The sequence below is a fragment of the Marmota flaviventris genome, chromosome 3 (assembly GCF_047511675.1).
Source record: "Marmota flaviventris isolate mMarFla1 chromosome 3, mMarFla1.hap1, whole genome shotgun sequence".
NCBI classification, from domain to species: domain Eukaryota; kingdom Metazoa; phylum Chordata; class Mammalia; order Rodentia; family Sciuridae; genus Marmota; species Marmota flaviventris.
In genome coordinates, this window is record NC_092500.1 from 88,730,459 (window position 1) to 88,755,612 (window position 25,154).

General features: G+C 35.2%; 1 protein-coding gene across 8 annotated transcripts in view; it reads left to right on the top strand.

Annotated features, from left to right (window-relative positions):
• Positions 1–1,795: 1,795 nt before the first annotated feature.
• Abcc9 (ATP binding cassette subfamily C member 9) overlaps positions 1,796–25,154 on the top strand; it is a 128,066-nt gene continuing 104,707 nt past the window's right edge. For 2 of the 8 annotated variants that reach the window (XM_071610095.1, XM_071610102.1), the window contains exons 1-9: positions 2,416–2,704; positions 3,052–3,161; positions 5,442–5,501; positions 6,934–7,095; positions 9,604–9,745; positions 14,084–14,205; positions 20,460–20,626; positions 21,581–21,823; positions 24,009–24,203. In XM_071610095.1, coding sequence (XP_071466196.1) covers positions 6,954–7,095; positions 9,604–9,745; positions 14,084–14,205; positions 20,460–20,626; positions 21,581–21,823; positions 24,009–24,203 — 1,011 coding nt within the window. In that variant the 5' untranslated portion in view covers positions 2,416–2,704; positions 3,052–3,161; positions 5,442–5,501; positions 6,934–6,953. The other 6 variants (XM_071610096.1, XM_071610099.1, XM_071610097.1 and 3 more) reach the window with 6 other exon arrangements.

Sequence of the window (25,154 nt, forward strand, 5' to 3'; positions counted from 1 at the left end):
TACAAATAAGCCATGAGTATTTAAAAGGACACATCACAATGCCTTTTATTTTTATGTGGTGCTGAGGATCCAATCCCGTCCCGCCTGTGCTACCGCTGAGCCACAATCCCAGCCCAGCCTGTTTATTTTTTTATTTTCAGACAGGGTCTAGCTAAGTTGCTGTGGTTAGCTTTGAATTTGTGGTTCCTCCTGCCTCAGCCTCTGGAGCTGTTATGATTACAGGCCTGTGCCACCACATCTGGGAAATTATAAGTTTTTTTTTTGGTTGTTGTTGTTGTTTTATTAAAGTGAAAATACCCAATACTGGTTAGGTGTAAAATGTACACACAGTTGGGAGGATTTAATACAAACTCTTTAGAATAGTTATTTAAGGCTATATCCATAGCCTTAAAAATATTTACCACTTTTTATGTTATAATTACTCTTCGGAGTATTCTAAAGAAATTACCTGCTAGAATGAAAGTTACACAAAATGTTTCATCATAAGCGCACACATGCTAGTGAAATTGGGAATTATATGTCTAACAAGAAAATGCTTTTTAAACTGTGGGATAACAACATAATGGAATATTATGCAACTATTTCAATTATTTCTATGAAGATTTTAAAGTATCATTGGAAGAAAATTATTTTAAAAGATGCTGTGAGGAGACAAATTATGTTGTGAAGCCAATAATACAAATATGCATAGAAAGAACCAGAATAGGGGCTAGGGCTGTAGCTCAGTGGTGGAGTGCTTTCCTAGGGTGTGTGAGGCACTGGGATCTATCCTCAACACCACATAAAAATAAACAAATAAAATAAAGGCATTCTGTCCTTCTACAACTACAAAAAATAAGAAATATTTTAAAAAGAACCAGAATAATGACAACGTATGCATTAATGTTTGCCCAAGTGGCAGCAACTGTCTGCGCTGAGCAGATGTGATCTCATATACACTCACATCAAAACTATAAGACACATGAACCATTACTTGTCTCATTGTACACAAGAGGAAACTGATAAACATAATTGTCCAAAGTCATTGTGCAGTATTTGAATCAAACAGGGCTGGATTCCTCGTCCATGTGCTTAATCAATATACTATAAGGCCTGTGTTTGCTAAAATAAAACAAAATATTTTCAGTAGTTTTAAGGGTTGTGAGAAGCTCATTGCTATCTCATTCTTTCCCACTTCTTCCAAAGTTTCTACAATAAGCATGCTTTCTTATTATTATAAATGACCTTAATAATAGTAATTTTTAAAAATCCTCAAGTTCATTTTATGTAGTCACACTCCTTGTTTTGGGATTATCTGCAACTCCTTTTTCCAGTTCTCGCCTCACACGCCCTGAAGAGATTCTGATTCCTCTTCTGACTTGTGCGTGGGCTCTCCTGGTATTCCACCTACAATACCCTGATCCCCACTCTAGAGACACACTCTTTTCTCCCTGCTCCTGCTTCGCGGCAAACAGCTCCAAGGTGCTGTTTCCTGGCCTTCAAAGGCCGCAGGACCAGTCTTGCGGGCCCTCCTGGGTGCTGCCTCTAAGTGGCTTGCAGGCCCCTAGCGGCGGGCAAGTTCTGGCCACCGGCGCTGGCCAAGGCAGGCATTCACCCGGGAACGCAGCGACTTCCCGGGAGAGAGGCGCCGGCGGGGAAATCCCCTGGGACTTGCAGGACTGAGTGCCCACAAGGTCCGCGAGGCCAGGGGCCAGCCACTAGGATATAGGGTTCAGGTCCCGGGACCCATGCCCCTCGGGGATCGCGCGCGGAACTTGGGAGGCACCAGCCCGCCTGGCTGACCATCCTTTATTAGATTAGGGCAGTTGCTGAAAACGATGATGATTTCAAGTTGACTCAGAACTGGCCCTTGAGAAAATGGAGTGTTAATTTAAAAGTTGTCGGGGTCAAAATTCTCAGCTTGCCATCCTGGAGGAAGTAATGGTGGAGTGACCATATTTTAAACGGGTGATCTGGAGAGTTAATTACGTCTCTGGTTGGGAGCAAGAGACCGGGGAGCTGTTCGGGTGGTTCGTGGGAACCACAGTCTCGCTTCCGGGGAGCTTGGGCAAGGGTCGCGGGTCTGCAGCGCGGTGACCACTCGAGAGGAAGGACCAGGTTTTCCAGGTCACTGGGGGAAACGTTCGATTAGAGCCTGCGTCGCGGATGGGAGACGTTCGCACGCACTTACACAGCCCCGCAGCGGGTTTTTATGCCTAAAATGAGCCATTCGTTTCCCAGGTCCGCTTGGGGACAAATCGGTCAAACCCCCCAATCCGCTTCCTTATGTGGCCAATAAAAGGGTGCTTACAGAGTTCGCGGGGGAAACACTGGCGAGTACCTCCGTGTTTTGACTTTTGAAAACCCGACTCCGGGGAATCATCGCATCATTAATTGCAAGTTTCAGTGTTCGATCAAGTCGCGGGGGGTACACAGATTACTTGGTTTTGTAAACTCTTTACCGCGCTCGCCCCAAGTCTCCTGATCCAGCGCGGAAAGTTGGGCCGAGCTGGGGTGGGGAGGGTCCCCAGTCTCAGGCGACGCGCGCGGGGCTTCTGCCCAGTTTCCTGCCTCGCAGCCGAAGTGTCCGCCCCGGCCCGAAGTAGTTTGTGCAATTTAGAAACTCGATAGGAGGCAGCAGCTGATCTCCCACCACCCTAAAAATAATCTGCTCCGGCGCACTGCGTGCTTCGGCTAGTGGAGGAAAGCTCTGTCATCCGAATGAGTGAGTCCATGTCTTTTACATAACTCTCATTAAAAAAATTTTTAAGAGTAACTGTAAGCTGTTGATTTTTATCTATTATTTCGGCAATTTAAAGGCGCCTTTGCCCTTTGCAGCGCTTTGCCTTCACATTCTCTATTTCTAGGATTAAGGGACAGGGCCCCATCGTGAGGAGGAGAGGGGGTGGGGATCAGGTTTCCAGTTTTTCTTACAAAACTGCCGGCTCCTACTTAAACCAACTGGAAACAGGAAAAGGTATATTAGTTTTTTTTTTTTTTTCTCTTAGACATCCCTTGTATTATTCATGAAGTAGCTGTCTCTGCTTAATTTTTGTGACTCTTTGCTTTTAGGAGTTCTGTGTCCTGGTTTGAAATTTACATCTTAAGACAGTGTAGGAAGTTCGTGTTTGGAAGGTAGCACAAGTGCATCCATAGGGGTTTGAAGCATCGTCAAGCCCAAGGTATTTATTTATTTATTTTTTGCTTTATTTGCTCAGTTTTCATTGCAATGTCTAAGAAATCTTATTTGCCAAGTGGTTCCAACATTTCCTTTGATGTGCGATAGAACTTCACAGTCCCTGAACAGTAAATGGGTGGATTTAAACCAAGCAGTAAACCAAAAGTTAGCCGTCATTTGTGTTAGTAAATTTCTTTTTGGGGGGTCTATGATAGTTGCTAGCCAATAGGTAGCTAGATACATAGCTATCTAGAGGTCTAGTTTTTATTTTATGAGCCATTGACTGAATAACTTCAAAGAAGTTATTGTAGCATTTGTTTTTGCAAGTGATATTTGCCCTGAAAATGTTCTAGATGATGATTAAGCCCTAAATTCTTTAAAATGACATGTTTCTCTCAGAGCATAACTTAAATAACTAAAGAATGAGTTGTTCTACATGTGAGAACAAGAGGTTGCATATTGAGTCTAGCTTTTTTTTTTTTTTTTTTTTTTTTCTTCAGGTGTTTTAGGACTTGAAGGTGTCTGGAATTGCTTTTCTGTCATAACTGACACTTTCTGCTTGGTGGACAGGAAAGTGCTAGTTTCCATTTAACTGATAGTCTACTTTCAGAGGAGAGAGCTGACAAAAATAAATGAAGTACCTGATGCTTTAATATACTTTATAACTAAATCAGATAACTGTTCTTCTCTTATAGATGAACTATAGGTCAATTATTACATTCATCAACTCAATCCAAATTTTATAAGTCCTAGGGAATGTGGGAATTCATATAAGATGCTTCAAGGAAAAAAGAATACTGATGACACTTTTTAACCATGAAATCCTGTTAGATCATCAAGAAATATCTTCATAATTATGTTTTCTATTCTGTAGACCATCCCTATAATCAAAGTTTCACTTTTGATCTTTGTCTTTATTCAATCAAGTTCTCCAACCCTGTTTACTGTCATAAATACTTGAACGTCTTTCAGAGGTTTATGCTTGTGGAGAAAACAAAAATGCTCCTTTCCCCGTGACCCCTCTTTCCTTTCCTTCCTTCTTGATACTAGGGCCTCTGTTAGGGCTTAGTTGAACTTCCACAGCTCCAGAAGGGGTGGCGCTGAAAGATGTCAGGTGACAGAGTTTAACCAGCAAGAGCAGTAGTTTATACGCATCCCAGAGCACTCCTAATTTCTTAATGTGGATTCTGGAAGAGAAACCTGAATGACAATAGGAAATTTAAAAGTTAGTAGCAATCTTGATTGAATAAAATGTCTTTGATGAACACAGTAATTAAGTTTACTACTTCCCTTTTTGTCCACGCTGGGTTGTAATGTGGGCTGGGCTGATTGTTTGTTAGAAGGTACCACAGGCCAGTGGATTTTGGAGAAGGATGCTAAGGGAGAGAGAGAAAGGATAGAGGAGGCAGTGAATTATGATGGAAGGAAGCAATCATTCTAAATCTCTTTCAGTTAAGAGTGCTTTTAAAGTCATCCTTATCATTTCTACCAACTAAAGGAAGCAGTCTTAAAAATTCCATTACTATCTGGGTGTTTAAATTTTTTTTTTTTTCATCTTTACCAGAAATATATCAAACATACGCTAAGTGAAGTTAGCCAGTCCCAAAAAACTAAATGGCGAATGTTTTCTCTGATATAAGGAGGCTGATTCATAGTAGGGTAGGGAGGGGGAGCATGGGAGGAATAGAGGAACTCTAGATAGGGCAGAGGGGTGGGAGGGGAAAGGAGAGGGCATGGGATTATAAATGATGGTGGAATGTGATGATCATTATTATTCAAAGTACATTTATGAAGAAATGAATTGGTGTGAATATACTTTGTATACAGCCAGAGATATGAAAAAATGTGCTGTATATATGCAACAAGAATTGTAGTGCATTCTGCAGTTATATATAAATTAAAAAATATTTCCATTTTAGTGTTATTTAAAAATCTCAAGTCCTTTAAAAATATTTTATCCCATTTAGAATTCTAATAATTTGTAATAATATACCAAGTATATAACCACATTTTGGGTTTTTTTTTTTTAAAAACAACCTTTTTAAAGATGAGACAACATCTTAACTAGGGAGTACATCGAGGATTTTTGAGAAAAAAAGGGTTTATCAGAAATAATATGTGAAAGGGATTACATACAAGCCTTTTAAATTGTAAATATAGTCTTCCTCACTAGTTATTATATTCATGTAATGCTCTATAAAACCTTTTATTAAAATTGAATTTCTTCAATAATTAATCTACTTTTGCCAATATTTTCTTGGTAACATTCTTTCTTTTCTTCTAGGAAAAATTTTGTTTGTGCCCAAGATTAAGTCAATTGTCCATGAAAGGAAAGAGAGAAAAGGTACTATGTTAATCGAATTTTTTGCCAGACTTTAGTAATCTAACTCAGAATCCAGTCTGACATAATATGGAAAGGAAGCAAAGTCCATTGAGGTTAAAATCTTAAATTGCTACTTGTTTTAATAAGAATAGATAAGATCTTTTATACAAAAAACAGATTGGAGACTGCATGATGCATTGGAAAGAACATGGTTTATAAATCAGACAAGTGGATGTGGATCCCGGATTCTCTGCTGGTTGACAAGTTACTGAAACCCAGCTTAAACTCAATATCTACTGCTGTGAGATGCAAATAACACCTCGATCCTAAAATTTTCCTGAGGCTATAAGATAATATATGCAAAGTTCCCAGAATTTAGTTAAGTTCCAAATAAATAGAAGGCATTATAGAAGAGGTTTTTGGAATGCTGAAACTCTTGCTGGAATTTCATAGTAATATATTTTGATGGAGCAGTCTCTGGTTCCTCTACTATCTGTTTCAGTACAGCTATGAGAGGCATCTATTTAAAATCTAAGTCTGAGCATGTCATTCCTCTGCTCACAAACCCCAAGTGGTTCCATGTTACTCAGAGGAGAAGTCTCAAGGATGACTTCCAAAAAGCTCTATGTGATCTCTTCCTCTCTTTCTTCTCTAACCTTATCTACTTCTACTTTCATGGAATACAGATTTCCAACTTAAAGCTATCTTCTGTTTCAAAACTGGAGTAGAGTGCATTTTATTTAAGAATATTTCTGACTGAGACTTGAGTGGTTTCATTGGTTTGTCACTTGAGTTGCATGTAATGTATCTTAGGTATTGGAAGTTAATATACTTCAGAGAGAGAATGATTACTATTTGCAGCCATGTTGGTCTTTGAGTATTACTATTTCTTAAAAGTAATAAAATATTTCAACAAATCATATCCAGCTAGAGTTGCTTAGTGATCATTTTGTTCTATGTATGAATATGGGAAACAATCTGATATTGCACCATTTTGACTTTTCTGTCACTGGTTTTGTTCTCTCTCTCTCTCTCTTTTTGTTATATCACCAATTTTTGTTCTTTGATGTTATTTAAGTCATTCAGACACTCCTTTGAGGTATGTTTCAAATTGAAATAAAATAGTTTTCTGAAAAATAGCTCTGGAGAAAAGGCTTTACAGAATGCATAGGCCATTATAAGAAATCCTTGTGGTGATAGTGGCCAAATTATACTGTTATATTGTGTGCAAATATGATATGTGGCAACAAATCCCATCATTATGTACAACTATAGTGCACCAATAAAAAATGTGGAGAAAACAAAAAGATGCTACTTGGCCATAGTTTTCTATTTTCTCAATTTCAAAAATAAGGGAAATTGATTTCATGCTAGAACTCCTTATTTGAGGCCATAATTTTATGACAGAAAGTTTAATAATAAAAGGACGTTTTCTTTCTTCTATCTGTTTCAGAATAAGTCGTATGAAAAGAAATGAGTCTTTCATTTTGTGGTAACAACATTTCCTCATATAATATCTATGATGGTGTATTACAAAATCCCTGCTTTGTGGATGCCCTCAACCTGGTCCCTCATGTGTTCCTGTTGTTTATCACTTTTCCAATATTGTTTATTGGTAAGTAAGTAATCTAATGTCTGGTATTATTTTGCTTGATGTTTGTATCTCTTATTAATGGCTGAGATTTGGGATAATGTTGTATTAATTTCAACATGAAAACTGATGTGTAAGTCTGTGAGAAAGAAACAAGCAAGTATTTTGTATTTTCCAATGATATATTTTTGGCATATGATATTCCATAGGCTAAACCGCAGTCGCCTGCCAGCTCAGCAGCATTAGATTTTAAAAAGAGGAAGATAGCTCTATGAGACATAAGGCATTGTTGAGTACTTGCTTTGTGCCAGGTGAAGGGACTAGGAACTGGGTTATACCGAGTGCATACCTCCTGGGAATAGTGGAGTGGAGCGGATGTTTCAAGAGAAATGATGGCATCATATTGCCAGCCCACTTACAGATGCAGGAATAAGTTAGCTTGGGCATCAACCTGCCAGGAAGATGGGTGCTTCTTAGGGCTAGTGGGAAAGATTGCACAGAGTGACCTGCTTGGGGACTTGTAAGAAATAAACCATGCAAGTTAAAATAGGAGTGATGAGTCATGTTTTAGGTAGAAAGAGTAGATGTGGAAACTATTTAGAAAGGAGTTAGTAATATAGTCCCCTATTATTTTACAGTTTACATATATAAATATGCCAATAAATTAGGGAGATTATGTATAATTTATGTAAAACAACCAATAGATTCTTAAATGCTTTTGAAGTTGTGAAATATTTTGATACATAAAATGATTAATATAATAAACATCCATCAAACCTACCACCACTCACTTAAAGGAATACAACAGTAAGAATAAAAGGGACTCCTCTTGTGTACCATTTTCTGATACTTCCCACGCCTTATGTCCTTATCCCTTCTCAAGGTAACCACTATTTTTAATTATTTGGTGTTTAATGTTCCCATGCATGATTTTGCCTACAAAGATAAGTTAAAAATTTACTGGGCAGATTTTCTTAGGAAAACTGACATATTTTAATAATCTGCTTTAAGAAGAGGTTTAAAAATAATTTGTGTGATTTTATTTATTCATTTAGCAAATATTGAGGGGAATACCATGTGCTTCACATTCTAACAGAGATCAAAGTATTTCTGTCATATGGTATATACAGAGGCCAGCATAACTCTTGGTACATTGTTATTTATGTTAAACAAATGTATAGACACTAAATATATTGAGACCAGAGAAGCCATATGTGGAAATACTAGTCATGATTTATATAGCATTATTTGTAAGGCATTAAGAATGCTCCTTAACCAAAAGTAGAAAATGAATATTTTCACTGCAAGTTTACAATTAAACATTCATTTCTAACATTCAATAAACCTCTTGAGAGCCAGGACTGTGACATTCCTTTTTTTTTTTTTCCCTATCCCTAACTTCCAGCACATACCCTGGCAATAAGGAAGAAATTGGAGTGGACACTGGCAAAAGGAATTGGAGAAAGATGCAGACTGCTTATTTATGACTGGTTACTTGAGTTAGTGAGGGATCATATATTAGTCTTGAAGAAATATCAGAAAGTTGGGTTGTTGTAAAAAAGACACACAACTGGCCTGCAAACGTTTATAGCATAAATTCTAGTAGAATACATTAAATGTAACTAACATTCCAATGATGAAGTACATTTGGAAACAAGTAAGATGTGAATCAATTTTCTTTTCAAAGGATGCTTTAGGGATCCCTTTGTATCTATACAGAAATTCTTTCCTGCAATATTTCAAGCACAGATCTCCATTCATTCTTGAAGTATGTAGGACTTTTCTACAGTTAAAAAAATGAGGAAAAGAGAGACAAAAGAAACAAAAGTGGGGTTCTTTCCTAGTATCATACATGAGGTGATGTTACTTTGCCTATAGTTTTGTAAGGAAGTTCACAAAATTTTACTGAAATTTCATCTTGAATTTTTTTAATCCAATAATGAACTGAAAGTGAACCCATAATGTGTTTGATTCTACTTTTGTTCATATAAATGAATAAAACTTTAGCTTTCTTTGAGAAAAGTCTAAGTGTGTTGAATAGTGGTGGTCCCACTCATAAGTAATCATTTTTCTCATATGTTTCAGAGTTGACTCAACTAATAAGTCCTATATTTTATCATGAATTGTGTCTTTTTTCATTTGATCTTCCCCAGATTCCATGTTTTAAAAGAATATAGACAACAAATTTCTTTTGTTGTTTACTATAATTATTGATTTGTTTGCTCTTGAGTGAATGAGGAAGCTGTGAGAGCTTCTGATGAGTGTAAGAAGGAGCCACGTTCCTCAGAGTTAGTGTCATTCCAGAACAATGCAGTAAAAGCTAATGTGTCCATCTAGGCAGAGTTGTAAAAATTAGTTGAAGTTGTTATTTTGCTTAACATAATGAAAAGAGAAGAGAATTTCCACTGGTGTCCTAGGGAGCACTAAGGTTTCAGAGACTTTCCCCAAGCTTACAATAATATAAATAATCTCCATGATTATAATTGATCCTTTTGTTTATCTCTTCTTTCCTTTCTTCTCTTTATTTTTCAGGATGGGGGAGCCAAAGCTCAAAAGTGCAAATTCATCACAACACATGGCTTCATTTTCCTGGGCATAACCTGAGATGGATTCTTACTTTTGCTCTCCTGTTTGTGCATGTTTGTGAAATAGCAGAAGGCATCGTTTCAGATTCGTAAGTGTCTCAACGCACACAACACCAGTACAGAATACCAGTGGGTACACTACAACACGGATAGAAGTGAAGAGCATACCAAGCCAGACTTAACTTTAGGGACATAACTCATTAGGAAAAAGAGCTGTCTCCATCTTCTATGATGGTGATGTGTTTCATCTCTACTTATGTGTCTGGCTTTCTCTGATAACACACGTTTAGATCTCTGTGACTGTGCTCATTCATGTGTTTATATTTCTTTGCTCCCTGATCCTGGTAGCCCTTGCAGAAAGTTCTGAACTTTTAAATTTTTGATATTTACTTTATCTTTTAAAATAGGTATCAATAGAAAGATTGCCTATTAATGATGTCTATCTATATATAGCTCTAATAGCTGTATACTTGTATATTAACATATTGATCAGTTCTCAGGTGTTTCAGTTCCTTCTGTAAAGAAGCAAAAGTAGATGAGGCAGGCATTAAGGCATTGTGAGAACCAATGACAATAGAGCCACAAATTGAGGCTAAGCGTGAAATTATTTTAAAATCAGGATTTGTCAAAAGACCCACTTAAAAAATATTTTTAGTTGTATGTGAACACAATATCTTCAATTTATTTTATTTATTTTTTTGTATGTGATGCTCAGAATCAAACCCAGTGCCTCACATATGCTAGACAAGCACTGTACCACTGAGCTCAACCCTAGCCCAGAAAAAGATCCATTTTTAAAAGGAATTTTGTTCTTCTTATAAAAAGTTTTTATTAGGCAATTGGAATAGAGTAAATTGTATTTGTAAACTTGAACAAAATCTGGGTAAATATTTTTCTCAGAATAAAAGAAAATAAACTCCAATAATAGGAAAATTCTGGTTATGAAATTGTGCTTAATAGTATAACCTAAAGAATTGACATGAGAAGACCTTTAAAGGTTTTGAAAAGAAAGCCTCAAAAATCATTTTCCTCTTATCTAATAGAACTTCCCCTGACATCTGTTTATGTTTCTCTGCTGCAGTTAACAAGAAATGAAACTTCTAAGCTTTGGTTGTGGAGCCAACTATTTTTTAATGCTTTATGATGGTTCTTTGCAGATATGTGCATGTTTTAATTTCTGATAAAAAGAAAAATCAGAAATTCTAATTTATGGCCTCCCTCAAAGCACTTAGAAGTTTAATTGGCTATAATCTTATGATAGCTATTCAAAACCCCTTTGTGTATTTGTATTGACAGAGCCAATTCTAATCTTCACTTTTTTTTTTTACTTCCTGAATATATAGTTTGACCCTACATGTTTTTATGTATATTATGAAATGAAGGAAAGATGAACCAAGTATATTCTAAAACATTGACATATTTTTGGTTCATCTTTCTTCCCAGCCACATAGGTGACGTGCAGCTTTAGTCGGAGACAGAAAGCTCGAGCCGAGTTGTTATTAGAATGATGTGCACTGGTGGCAGAAATGTGTTTTGTAGTGGTAGTGATACCAGAGACCCACCCTAAAAAAAATGGGCAAAAATACAACCTGGGTCTTGTGCTATCCTACTTCTTAGCTATAGATTCCTTCTACAATTCTTTGGGGCCAGGCTTCTTGAAGAGTTATCGTCCAGTGACTTCTTTTTTAATTTGTTCTAATTAATTATACATGACAGTAGACTGCATTTTGATACATCATCAATAAATGGAGTATAACTTCTCATTCTTCTGAGTATACATGATATAGAGTTACATCAATTGTGTGATCACCTGTGCACATAGATTAATAATGTCCTATTCATTTTACTATCATTCCTCCCCCCATATTCCCTCCCCTCCCTTAACTCCCCTCTGTCTAATCCAGAGTATCTCTAGCCAGCCCCCTTATTGTGAATTAGCATCCACATGTCAGAGAAAACATTCAGCCTTTGGTTCTTTGGGATTTGCTTATTTTGCTTAGCATGATATTCTCCAGCCCCATCCACTTACCAAATGCCATAATTTCATTCTTCTTTAAGGCAGAATAATATTCCATTGTGCATACATACCACATTTTCTTTACCCATTCATTTGTTGAAGGACACTTAGCTTGGTTCCACAGTTTGGCTATTGTGAATTGAGCTGCTATAAACATTGATGTGGATGCATCACTGTAGTATGCTGATTTTAAGTCCTTTAAACTCTTCCAGTGACTTCTAAATTAAAACATTTACTTTGCCTTTTCTCTTTCTCTATCATGACTGACACTGCCAGATCATTTCTTCCCTTTGTCTTCTTTAAACAAAATCTTCATGAAATATTCATTACTTAAAATATAACAAATGCTCATTATAATTTGTGAAACAAGTTATGCAAAGGCTTTCCTAATCAAATCTTTGATTTCTTTTTACTAATGCAATCTCTACATACATGTACCTATGAGACAATTTTCTTTGTATGCTTATTAGACACCTTCACAGTCTACAAATCCCTACTGAAACTTGTTAGCTCCCTTTCTCCTATCTGCTTACCCTCTTAAGGTCCCTCTTCTGACACTTTGACCTCTTGGTCAAACAGTCATCCACCCGGACCCACTAGGATTTGTTTCTATCTCTTCATCTTCATCAGTCTCCAACACCAACACTCTAACAACTAACCTCTTCCAGATACATTGTTTTCTCCTTGTGCTGCTGACAAAGCTTGAATCAGGCCCTCACCATTGGTACCCTGGCCCCTACCCATTGTTCATACTGTTTTTCTTCCTTCTACTTCTTTGCTCCCATCACAGCCTACATATTGTTTATCAGCTCTGTCATCTGCATTAGTGCAGAATGACTGGTTTAAACCACAAATCTGGCCATACCACTTACTTGTTAAAGTATTCTGTTTTCTGTAAGGAGAGACTCCTGCTCCTTATCATGGCATACAGATCCCTTCATGCTACACCCTATCTTAAACTCTGTTTAAAGAATATTAAACTACCTAGAATTTTGAACATGTTACACTTAGTTCATACTTCTTATGTATTTGCACATTCCGTTCCCTCTTTGGTGTTTTGTTTTGTTTTGGTTTTGGGTTTTTTTTTTTTTTTTTTTTTTTGGTACTGGGTATTAAACTCAGGGGCACTTAACCACTGAGCCATCCTCAGCCCAATTTTGTATTTTATTTAGAGAAAGGGTCTCACTTAATTGAGTAGCACCTCACCTTTGCTGAGGCTGACTTTGAACTCATGATCCTCCTGTCTCAGCCTCCTCATCTGCTGGGATTATAGGCATGTGCTACCCTGCCCAGCCTGTTCCCTCTTTTTAAAGTGGCTATCTATCATTTTTCCAATGGGGACATTTCTTTTTGTATTTTAGTCTTCCCTGTCAACCATACCTCTTCAGAAATGATTTCCTTTCCTTTTCCTGCACTCTTGAGCAGGTCACTCTCTTCTCTTGACCATTCTGTGTACTAATATATTGAAGTAATTTGAGAAAAGTTAAATATCTTACCATGTGACAACATTGATGCAGACAGAGTTGAGAGCTTTCTACCATGTACATCTGGGGTCCAGTCATCTCTCCCACACACCTGGAGCTTTTTATTGCCCTCAGAATGCAGTTGTACTAAATTGTTTGCAATATGCTCTATCACATATGGATACTACCAGGAACAGTCTTCCTCCCTTCTTTCTCTGGGCAGCAATTCTTCATTCTTAGGGTCTGGATACTACCAGGAACAGTCTTCCTCCCTTCTTTCTCTGGGCAGCAATTCTTCATTCTTAGGGTCTCAGTTAAAAAGTCACTTCCTTCACAAAGCTTTTTCTGATCCAGACACCAATGTTGTATCCTTATGGTCTCTATCTGTGTTGCTACTAATGTCCCCCAAAGACTCTTTGTAACTGGACTCTGTAGCTTACCTTATTGTCACTGCATTCCAGAACCAATACAGCATCTGGACCAACAAATGCACATATGTTGAAAGAATGAATAAGAATAGAGAAATCCCTGAAGACCACAGAGTTTAGGGAAACAGTCAAAGGAATAAACATACTTTTCACATGCTTTAGAGTTCCCATTTAGTTGATTATTTTAATCATTGAATTATTTCAACAGTTCTACCCAGCTGAAATATATTTGGTATAGGTCCCTATGTATTGCAGTGGTCATATATTTGTTTTGTTGCAAGCATTTTCAGATATCATATAACTGTGTTTATCCATGCCTCTGTGGTAGAATAGGTCCTTTCAGCAGAATCATATCATACAAGATAGTCTCCCTTTCCATATTCTCTTAGCAATTATGATTGCATTCTATATTTTAAATAACTTATAGTTAAACGTGAGTTTTAATGAAAAAATTGTAAACAAAATGAGAAACTCCAGAGCTGTCATCCTCAGACACTGACCCTGTGACTCTCTCCACAGACGACGAGAGTCCAGGCATCTCCACCTCTTCATGCCGGCAGTAATGGGATTCGTCGCCACTACGACATCAATAGTGTATTATCATAATATTGAAACATCAAATTTCCCTAAACTACTTTTAGGTAAGTATGACCAAGGATATTTTGTTGTTGTTGTTGGGTTCCCTTAACCCAAAAAGATCTATTCATTTTCTTTTCCCACACAGTATACTGGGTGGAGAGTGGGAAGCATGAAAAAAACACTATAATTAATCCCCCTGTCTCCAGGACATTGAGTCTCCAATAATTGGCCTTTGGAGTGTGTCAGCATGTGGCAGGAAAAAAAAAAGTGGATACATATTTTGGATCTGGGGCTCCCAGGAGTTGTACTCTAAGAATCAGAGAACTTACAAAGAGCTGCTACCCTGTGAACAATTCGTCTCATCTAGTTCCACATGTTTCTGCTTGTGGCTTGGAGTTCTGTGGCATCTTTCAAAGGTTCCAGCCTTGCCCTGATGCTGTGGGAATGCCACATTTCTTGATGGATGCAAGTGCACCAGGAGTCTTTCTGCAACAGAGCATGCTGAAGAGTAGGCTGTCCTGAGAAGCAGCTGCCTCCAAAGCCCAGCTTCTTTCATTTGCATTGGGTCTTAGATTGTCCAGTTAACCTCTCTCACCTTCTTGTCCTGTAGAAATCAGAGTCTGTCCAAAATGTTCCTAAGTTTATTTTTGACTTAGGCTAAAGTAATATAACACATTTTTTTTCTTTTATTTATTTATTTTCACAGTAAAATGCATTTTGACATATAGTACACAAGTGGAGCACAACTTCTCATTCCTCTGGCTGTACATGGTTCAGAGTTATTCCACTAGTGTAATCATATATGTATTTAGGGTAATAAAGTCTATCTCTTTCTAATGAGCTGTATCCAATACTCTTTGCCTCATCTTTGTATTCCATGATATATATTTTCATGAAGAGAGACTAGATGAAAATATAGAACATGGATCATGGATGAGCTGCAGGGGCCCATGAGCCTCCTAAAGTGGTACGGAGAATTGTGTGTTGGTATGAGTGAAGGCTTACAATTGCTTAAGGTCCACAGATCTCATTCAATTGTTATAATTTTTATATGATGAAAATGATGTCACTGCTGATATAAAATTAGAAAAAGAAATGATTACAGTGTATTAGTAGAGTCTTATTTGTTTCTCCATAAGATATTAAAATTTAAAATTGGTGCATGGAAAATAATGATCATTTAATTCTATGTTGTGTCCTACTATATGACTGGACAAGAGTCATTTAATAATAAAGGTAGTCAGGGTTAAATGTTAACTTACATGTATTGTCAAAATCTGAATTATCTTAACAAAAAACTCCCCAGTATAAAATGACATGCAGACATTATTGCAGAAATCTGAACATGCTAAAAAGCGAATTTTACAGCTGGCGATAGCCAAGGTTTGGTGATCTTGGTTTATCTGATGTAGCCATGTTGGTGGGTGCATACTAGCAACATATTATGATTTTAATTTGCCTTCCCCTGATAACTAATGATGTTGAACATCTTATGATGGCTTTACTGGTCATTTGTTATCTTTGTGAGATCTCTATTATCTTTGTGAATTGACTACTGACATATTTTGTGCCTTTTAAAAATTAGGTTTCATTTTATCATTGAGTTGTAGGAGAACTTTGTATATACAGATATTAATATGTCATTGCATGTGTGTTCTGAGAATATTTTCTTCCCAGTCTCTGGGGTTCAAATTAATTATTTAAAGGAGTCTTGATGAACAGATGTTTTAATTTTGATGTAGTATAATTTACCTTTTTTGATCTTATGTTCAGTTCCATGTCTTAAGAAATCTTAACTTTTCTCCTGCTTTCTTTTAGAAGTTTTATAGTTTCAAAATTTTTAGGACTATGAGCCACTTTAAAATCCATTGTATATGAGGTATAAAGTAAGGTACCATGGTTCTTTTTGTTCCAAATGGATATTAAGATGTTTTAGTAGCATTTGTGAGATAGGCTTCCCATTTACCATCATCTTGTTTTGATAGCTCTATTGAAAATCAAATTAAAAAAAAGAAAATCAAATCAAATGAATGTTTAAATATAATCTATTTCTTGACTCTATTTTCTATTCCTTTGATATATTCATAGATTTTTTATACCACTGTCATTCTGTGTTGATCACTGTAGCTTTAGAAGTCTTGAAGCCATCCATGTATTGTAAGTTATAAAATTTTTTTTTCCTCCAAAGATTGCTTTGGATATTCTGACTCCTTTGCATTTCTTTATATAGCATAGAATCAAGTTGACAATTTGTAAAAAAAAAAAAAAAAAAGTCCTGGTGGGGTACTGATGGGAATGGTATTGAATGCATAGAACAATTTGGGAGAGAATTGACATCTTGATGATATATCTAGTCTCACAATGTGTTCTTCATTTATTAAGATCTTCTTTCATTTCCCTTAGCAATGCTTTGTAGTATTCGGTATAGAGGTCTTTCATATCTTGTTAAATTTATTATTAGTTTTTTCCTTGCTGCTATTGTAAATGGAATTATAGTTCAGATATTACTTTCCAATTACTTCTATCATTGTATTAAAATATAGTTGATTTTGTGACTCAGTCTTGTATCTTGCAATCTTGGAAATTCACTTATTACTTCTGGTTATTGCTTGTAGGCTTCTAAGGGTTTTCTATAGTAACAAAAATGCCATCTGCAAATAGAGACACTTATACTTACTTCTTTTTTGGGGGTGTGGAGGGTGTTACTCAGGGGCACTCAACCATTGAGCCACATCCTGGGCCTTGTATTTTATTTAGACACAAGGTCTTACTGAGTTGCTTAATGCCTCACTGTTGCTGAGGCTGGCTTTGAATTTGTGGTCCTCCTGTTTCAGCCTCCCCAGCTGCTGGGATTACAGGCGTGTGCCACTGTGTCCAGCTATACTTACTTCTGTTCAAACTTTTTATGCTTTCTTTTTCTTTTTAAACTTTTTTTTTTTGCCATATTACTTAATAGAACCTTCAGTAAAAAAGTCAGATGGGCATGGTAAGAGTAAAATTCTTGTCTAGCTCCTGATTTTAGGGGAAAAAATAGTTTTTAATAGTCGTGATGTTAATTATAAGCTTTTCATAGAAAAACTTCATCTGGTAAGTTTTCTATTTAGAGCTTTCTTTAACGGTTTAAAAAATTATCATAAGGAGGAGTTGAAATGTATTGAATTTTTTTTTCCATCCTTTGGGAAAATTGTACTGTTATTATGCTAAATTGTGCCTATATATTTTTCAAATGATAAATAATGCATTCCTGGGATTGATCACACATATTCATGATATATTATCGCATTTTTAGATTTTGCTAGATTTTATTTGTTAAGACTTTTTACATCTACGTGGTGAAGGATACTGATCTGTTATTTTCTTGTTAATATCTTTGTCAAGTTTTCATATGCTGGGTTATACTGGCTTCATAGATTGAATTGAAAAATATTATATACATATATATATATAACATATACATTAAGATTTTTGTAATTTTATCTGTTTCTTAGATATTGAATGTAATCACTACTGAAGTTATGAGAGCCTGTAGTTTTAACTAAGAGAATTTCAAATTCCAAATTAATTAATTTATTAGGTATAGACTCCTCAGAGCATCTTTTTTTTTTAATGTCAGTTTTGGTAAGTCAAGGTTTCAAGAAAGTTTCAATTTATCTAAGCTTTTGGATATGTTGTCATAAAGTTGTTCATGATATTACCTAGTTATCCTTTTAACATACGTAGAATATATAGAAATAGGTACTTTTTCATTCCTAATATCAGTCACTTATATTCTCCTTTTCTTGATCAATCTAGCTAGGAATGTACCAGTTTTCTTGATCCTTTCAGATAATCAATCTAGTTGATTGTATTGATTTTATTCCTTTTATCAATTGTTTTCTGTTTTATTGCTTTCTGCTCTTAGCTCTATTTCTTTTTCATCTTTTTATTTATTTTGTTCATTGTTCTTCTTTCCCTAACTTTTAAGATAGAAATGTAGGCCATTGATTTTGGTCCTTTTTCTCAAATACATCTCTAAAGCTATATACTTTTCTCTGTATCTTATTTTAGTTGCATTCCTTAATTTTAGAACATAGCGTATTTTCATGATAATTTAGTTAAAATATTTTCTAACTTGCCTGATGATTTCTTCTTCAACATATGGATTATTAGAATGTGTCTTTGAATTTCCAAATATTTGGAAACCACTAGGTACCTTATTGTGTGGAAGGTTACCCCCATTATCTCTTGCCTGGTGTTCCTTCCGTGTTGTGCTGTCCCCTTGAGTGGAACCTGTGCCCTGCCTCTAGATGATAGAGTAAGGCAAGGGTGAGAGTGCCACATCACTGTGCCTCTGTTGAGACTACAGCCCCACTCCACACCTGGATTGCAGCCCAATGACACTGTGAAGCAGAGAGCTAAGCCATGATTAGACTTATGACCCCTGAGAACTGTGAGATAAGAAATGAATACTAGTTTAAGTTGCTAAGTTTGTTATAGTCCATTAAGGAGCAACAGAAAATTAATAGACTTATTATTTTGATTTTTAAAATTTAATTTCATTTTTATCAGAATGTGATCATATTTTATATGTTTTATTTTAAACTTGTTGTACTTGTTTCTTGAGAGAGTGTATAGTCTGTTGCTAGTACTGTATGCAATTAACACGAATGTATGTTTGGAAGATGTTGGGTACATTTTTATAATACCAAAAAGTAAATAATTTAATAAATAGCAAATAGTATAGGTGGTTGCTAGTGTTTGGATCTTCTGAGTCTTCATTAGGCTTATGCATATTTTTAATTGCTTTCTGAGAAACTGACCCTTTTATTATTATTAAAAATATTTTTATTTCTGATAATACTGTTTGTTTTGAAGTTTTACTTTAATACTAATTTAGCTGTCCTAGGATTATTATACTTATTGTTTTAGTCATATATTTTTTCTATTGTTTATTTTCAATCTACTCTTTATAATATTTAAGACAAATCTCTTCAGTCTGCATAATTTGGTCCATTTTCCCCGTAAATACATTCTATTTCTGTATTTTAAGCTAAAACAAGATATATATTTGAGTTTGTATGCCAAAGCTCAATTATTTTTCAAAAAGGAAGTTGTAATCACCCTTAACTTTTCTGGCCCTGATAATGTTGTCCATACTGTATTATCTTATGTGTGCTTTAGATTTCCTTTTATCCCATATTCATTTGTACTGATCTTATTTAAAGTTCAATGTAGATTGAATCCTTGCCAACATGTCTCTAGGAATGTCACTGCTTCTAATTCATATTTGTTGCAAAATGTTGGCTGTGGTTATGAGTTGGTGTAGATTCCTGCCTTTCTGGCCTGACTACTTGAGGTCTGGGTTTGCTTCGTTAGATCCTTGTTCTTTGTGTTTGCGTAGGGTATGGTGTTTTAAATTATCTGTGTGAAATGAGTCATTTATGCTGGCATGCTGGTCTGTAAAGCAGAAACTCTATTCAGTAGCTACATAACCATGGTAATTCCAGGGAAATAGCAATGGACATATTTATGGGAACTAAAACACACTTACCTATTGGATAACTGACATAGACACCAACTTGTGAATTCTTCACAAGATCAGGGCTCTTAGAAAACAAGGCCAGACATAAAACCACTACATCTCTTTACAAGCTTCTTTATGACTTACCATCTGTCACATATGACCAGAATGGAAGTCTTCAACACTTTTGAGTTATTTTTAGATGTTCATGGATTAGAACAATTAATATTATTATTAAAATACCCAACACAATTTACAGTTCAATGTGATCCCTATCAAAATACCAGTGATATTCTTCAGAACTAAAATTCATGTAGAAGCACAAAAGACACCAAGTAATGTTGAGTTAAAAAAACTAAGCAGGAGATATTACACTGTGTGGCTTCAATATATACTACAAAGCTATAGTAATCAAAATAGCATGATGTTAACATAAAAACAGACACAGAGGCTAATAGTACAGAATAGTGAGGTTGGAAATAACCCCGCATATTTCCAACCAACTGAATCTAGACAAAGACTCCAATACATATATTGGAGAAAGAATAACCTCTTCAATAAATGGTTCTGGGAAAGCTGGATATTCACATGTAGGAGATTAAAACTTTCACTCCATATCATAGTTTTGATTCAAAATCCCAAAGCACATTAAAACGTACACTTCATTCTTATTAAATAAAATTATGTGCAAATAGAATACTTAAAATTGTCATTGCTATTATAAAACATTTTATTTTATTGAAATGTTAGTCAAGTTTTTAAAAATATCAGGAAAAATTGCATCTTTTCTTTTTTTTTTTCCTTCTATTTCTGCAGCCTTATTCCTGTATTGGGTAATGGCTTTTATTACAAAAACAATAAAATTGGTCAAGTATTGGCAGTCTGGGTGGGGAGTATCAGACCTGCGTTTCTGCATCACTGGCATGATGGTCATTTTGAATGGGCTTCTGATGGCTGTGGAGATCAATGTCATTCGGGTCAGAGTAAGTATCTAATAATATTAGTTTACTTATTGTGATGCAGGGCCTCAACAATAAAGGTTAAGTCAGCCAGCAGTTATTAGTATTTAAGATGATAAACAAGTGTGTATGATCCACACGTGTAAATATAAAGTTAAACTAATCACCAACCATCAGGATATTAAAGTTTCAGACATCTCAGTATGACCTCAGAATCTATACAGGTGTTGACTGTGTGCCTTTCATATGCCAAATATTAAACTCACTTCCTATTATAGATGACCTTTTCCCCATCGTCTGTGATTAGTCCTAAACACAAAATATTGTATTCTAGAAATTTGTAATTGAAAAGAAAGTATTTTTATCCTTTGTGCCCATTTCACTGATGAAGCTTCTATGGCGATAACTTTAGGTATATATCCAAAGTAATGTGGTCAAAATTCATACTCGGCCTATAATTACAGATCTGTTGTCCTTTCCACTATATAATGTTAGTTATGTTGTGTGAGATACTACTGACTGACTTTTCAATATTTATTTTCTATTAGAGAACTCTGAATTTGCTTTGAGTGGACAGTTCTGAGTGCTGCAGCGAATGTGGAGACCATCCAGTTAATATCAGACAGATCACAGTTCAACAGAGCAACTCAACAATGGTGTTGATAGCACATTTTAAAATATTACTAATATAAAAATCTTAACTAAGTTGATGCTATCAAAGATAATGAAAGATAGGTTCTTTTAAAAGGCTACTTGATTTTTTTTTTTTTTTTTTTTTACAATTCTGGCATTTAACTAGTTAGTGAAAACAAAAAGGAAATATTTCAAAGAGTATTTCAGAAAGGGATGAAAAAAGTTATTACAATATAAAATTTGGTGGCCTAGAATGAAAACATAGAAAAGGTTAAAATTATATTTTTAATATATATATAAAAAAATTGGGCTCACGTTACACTGTGGAATTCTTCTTGGCCACAGAGGTATGTATTCTTCATGAACCCTCAGAAAGTCAAGCCTCCTGAAGACCTCCAGGATCTGGGTGTGAGATTTCTTCAGCCATTTGTGAATTTGCTATCAAAAGCGACATACTGGTGGATGAACACCCTAATCATATCTGCACATAAAAAGCCTATTGATCTGAAGACCATTGGAAAATTGCCAATAGCAATGAGGGCAGTAACAAATTATGTTTGCCTGAAAGATGCATATGAAGAACAAAAGGTAATTGCATGTCCATAATTATAGAAAATTGAATTAAATATAAAAGTGCAAAGCTTAGATAATACCCATGGTTAAGGAAGAGTAGATTTCCTCCATCTGTCTTACTCAGTGGTTTTGAGTCATGTTACTTGGATCACTGAGGGAAGACTAGAAGAGCCAGTGAAATATAGGTCTGTTATTTGCTCAGCCAGCACGTGAGGAAGGACTGAGAGAGCAGTGTCTTTTCTCTGGGACATATGACCAAGTGGAAACTAAAAATTAAGTTCAATGAACTGTACAATTAATCTGTGGTACCACATCATATTTATAACTCATGGGATTTTTATTGTCTTTTCTCAAGCATCTTGTGAATAATTTTGTAATATATAGGTAAAATAGATCATATTCACTAGTAACTACTTTCAAGAAATTAAAATTCTTAAACTAATTATCAACTAAAATTTATATTCTGTAGTCTTAACTAGGGAGATTAAATTAAAGGGTGTCACCTACTTATTCCATGTATCATCTCATATGTCTCCTAAAATTTTATTTCTTCTAATACTTTCCTTGTGCTTTAATAATTGCTTTCAATATTTAAAGATAAGAGAGAGTCTTTGGATATATATATATATATATATATATATATATATATATATATATATACACATATACATATATATATACACACACACATATGTGTGTGTGTATCTATCTATATCTATAACTATATCTCTCTATATATATCCAAATTCTTCACTTTGCTTTATAAGGCAGATAGCAACCTGGAACCATGGATAGGCTGGGGTCTGTGTAGGCCTCCATATGGATATTTTCAATTTGACTGGTTATCAATCTGAATAGTCATGTGTGCTACCCACAGTGGTCAATATGGTATATATTGCAACCATTACAAATATCAGGGTCACTTAAAATATTAGTATTCCCAACATCACTGGAAGAGATTAGGTTAGAGTGAATCAATTAAAGAGTTTTTGGCTGCTCTAAATCAAGACTAACAAAGCATTTATGGTAAATGATGAAAATGACCTCTTGTGTCAGAAATCTATTATGAAATTATCATTGCAGGAAATGATTACTACAAACGAACCTGAGTCATTTCTCTGGTTTTACCTCTGGGGGAAAGTATTGCATCAAAACTTCTCTGTTAGGAGTTGGGGTTGTGGCTCAGTGGCAGAGCTCTTGCCTAGCCATGTATGAGGCACTGGGTTCGATTCTCAGTACCACATGAAAATAAATAAATAAAATAAAGGTATTTTGTCCATCTATAACTAAAAACATTAAAAAAAACTTCTCTGCTAGAGAAAAAATTTACAATATAAACTAAGAATAGTTTAAGTTTTCTGTGTGTTCTCTACAACATAGACTAGCTTGCACTTGGTGTGTTAATGTCTTGCATCAACAAGATTAAGAAAATAATCAGATTATTCATTCAGAGGGGAATTGGATAGGAAACACAACTGAATTCTGTTTTATTGAGTTGGTTTTCTTTGCCACAGTGGAAAAACTTTGTCCACCTCTTTCTCAAGAAATAGGTATTGTGATGTTTCAGGTCTTAACATCTTTACAGTCAACAACTGTAGATTTGTGAAGCCTTGAGTTAATGTAAGCATATATGCCATTCCTCATGTTGCATTTCTTTGATAACTTGGCAAGCAGAAGCCTACCATAATTTTTTAAAGTATTGGCAACCATTCATGAGGAAGGGGAAAATCTGGATGAGAAACAAAGTTGAGGTTGGGTAATCTGAATGTGATAGGTAGATCATTACTTATGATCAAGTAATTTCAGAAATATTGACTAGTTTTTCAATAACCTTGATCCTGGTACTTTACAACATTCATGAGAGATGTGTATTTTCCAAATCAAAGGGAATTAAAAATAAATTTGGCCTAAGAATTTTGTGTTTTCTTTTAACAAGTAAAAATGATACAGAGTCTCAGAAAATCTAGCCTATGTATTTTTTATTCTATTTCATTAAAGTGCATTAAGTAACTACTATTTGCATGAAATTGCTATATATTATTAAAGGATACAATATTATGCATGCTGTAATGAAATTTATACATTTGTTTTCAAGTCATTAAAATATCATTGGAATTAATCAAAAGTAATTTATAGTTGCTGGATGACATTAATCACTACCCTAGGTGATTTTATTTTGTTTTCCTGGCTTTTCTTTCAGAAGAAAGTAGCAGATCATCCGAATCGAACTCCATCTATATGGCTTGCAATGTACAGAGCTTTTGGGCGGCCAATTCTACTGAGTAGCACATTTCGTTATCTAGCTGATCTGCTGGGTTTTGCTGGACCTCTCTGTATTTCTGGAATAGTACAGCGTGTGAATGAAACTCAGAATATGACAAATAACACAACAGGTGTAAGTTCATAATGCTTTTGAAAAGAAACACATTGTTGACAGTTTTCACTTTAATTGTCACTTAAAATTTTTTTTTAGTTATTGATTAACCTTTATTTTTATTCGTTTATATCCAGTGTTGAGAATCAAACCCAGTGCCTCATACATACCACTGGGCCACAACCTCAGCCCTAATTGTCACTTTCTATCAATGCAGTTTTATGAATAATTCAAACAGACTTTTTTACAGAGAACTGAAATAAAAAATAGTAATTCTTCTTGTGGAGAAAAGCATGTGCTCATTCAATGTATCTGGCCAAAAACTATTTCTCAGATTCAGAGCTGGTAGATAGTTAATAAGCATCTCTCATGTGCTAGAAATTTTGAGCAGAGATTTTACATTGATTATTTTATCTTTATGGCAAGTTTTAAGAATTTTCAAAGTCACTTTTTAAAAGGCCTGTGACCAATAATACTTGTAATGCAGTTTGTAATAGTCTACATTTATGTAATGAAAGCTGTCACATCATTTCACAATGATCAGAACAAGTCTTATGATATTTTATTAGGTATTTTTCTGCTGTTTGGGTGATCATATGATATAAAATGCTATGTGTTTTCTGTTATAAATACATAATTTAAAATTTTCTATTCTTCAGAAAGTGCACTATGAACTTCCTAGGTTGTTTTTAAAGATAAGATTCAACTTCCCCAGTTTCACAGATAGAAACTCTAGTTCAGGTGGATTGGCTTTCCTTTTCCATTTTCTCAGTCCTTTTTCTTCACCTATTAAAATTTTATGTGTTATCAAAGCCTACATTGAATGCTGCCTCCTCAGCAAAGCCTTCTCTGATTGTTTTTGTTGGAATTGGACTCTTCCTGTTGGCAATGACTACATAAGCTGTTCATAAGGAAGCACATTACTGTGGATACTTATCCTTCTGAATCATAAGATCTTTAAGCAGGACTGTG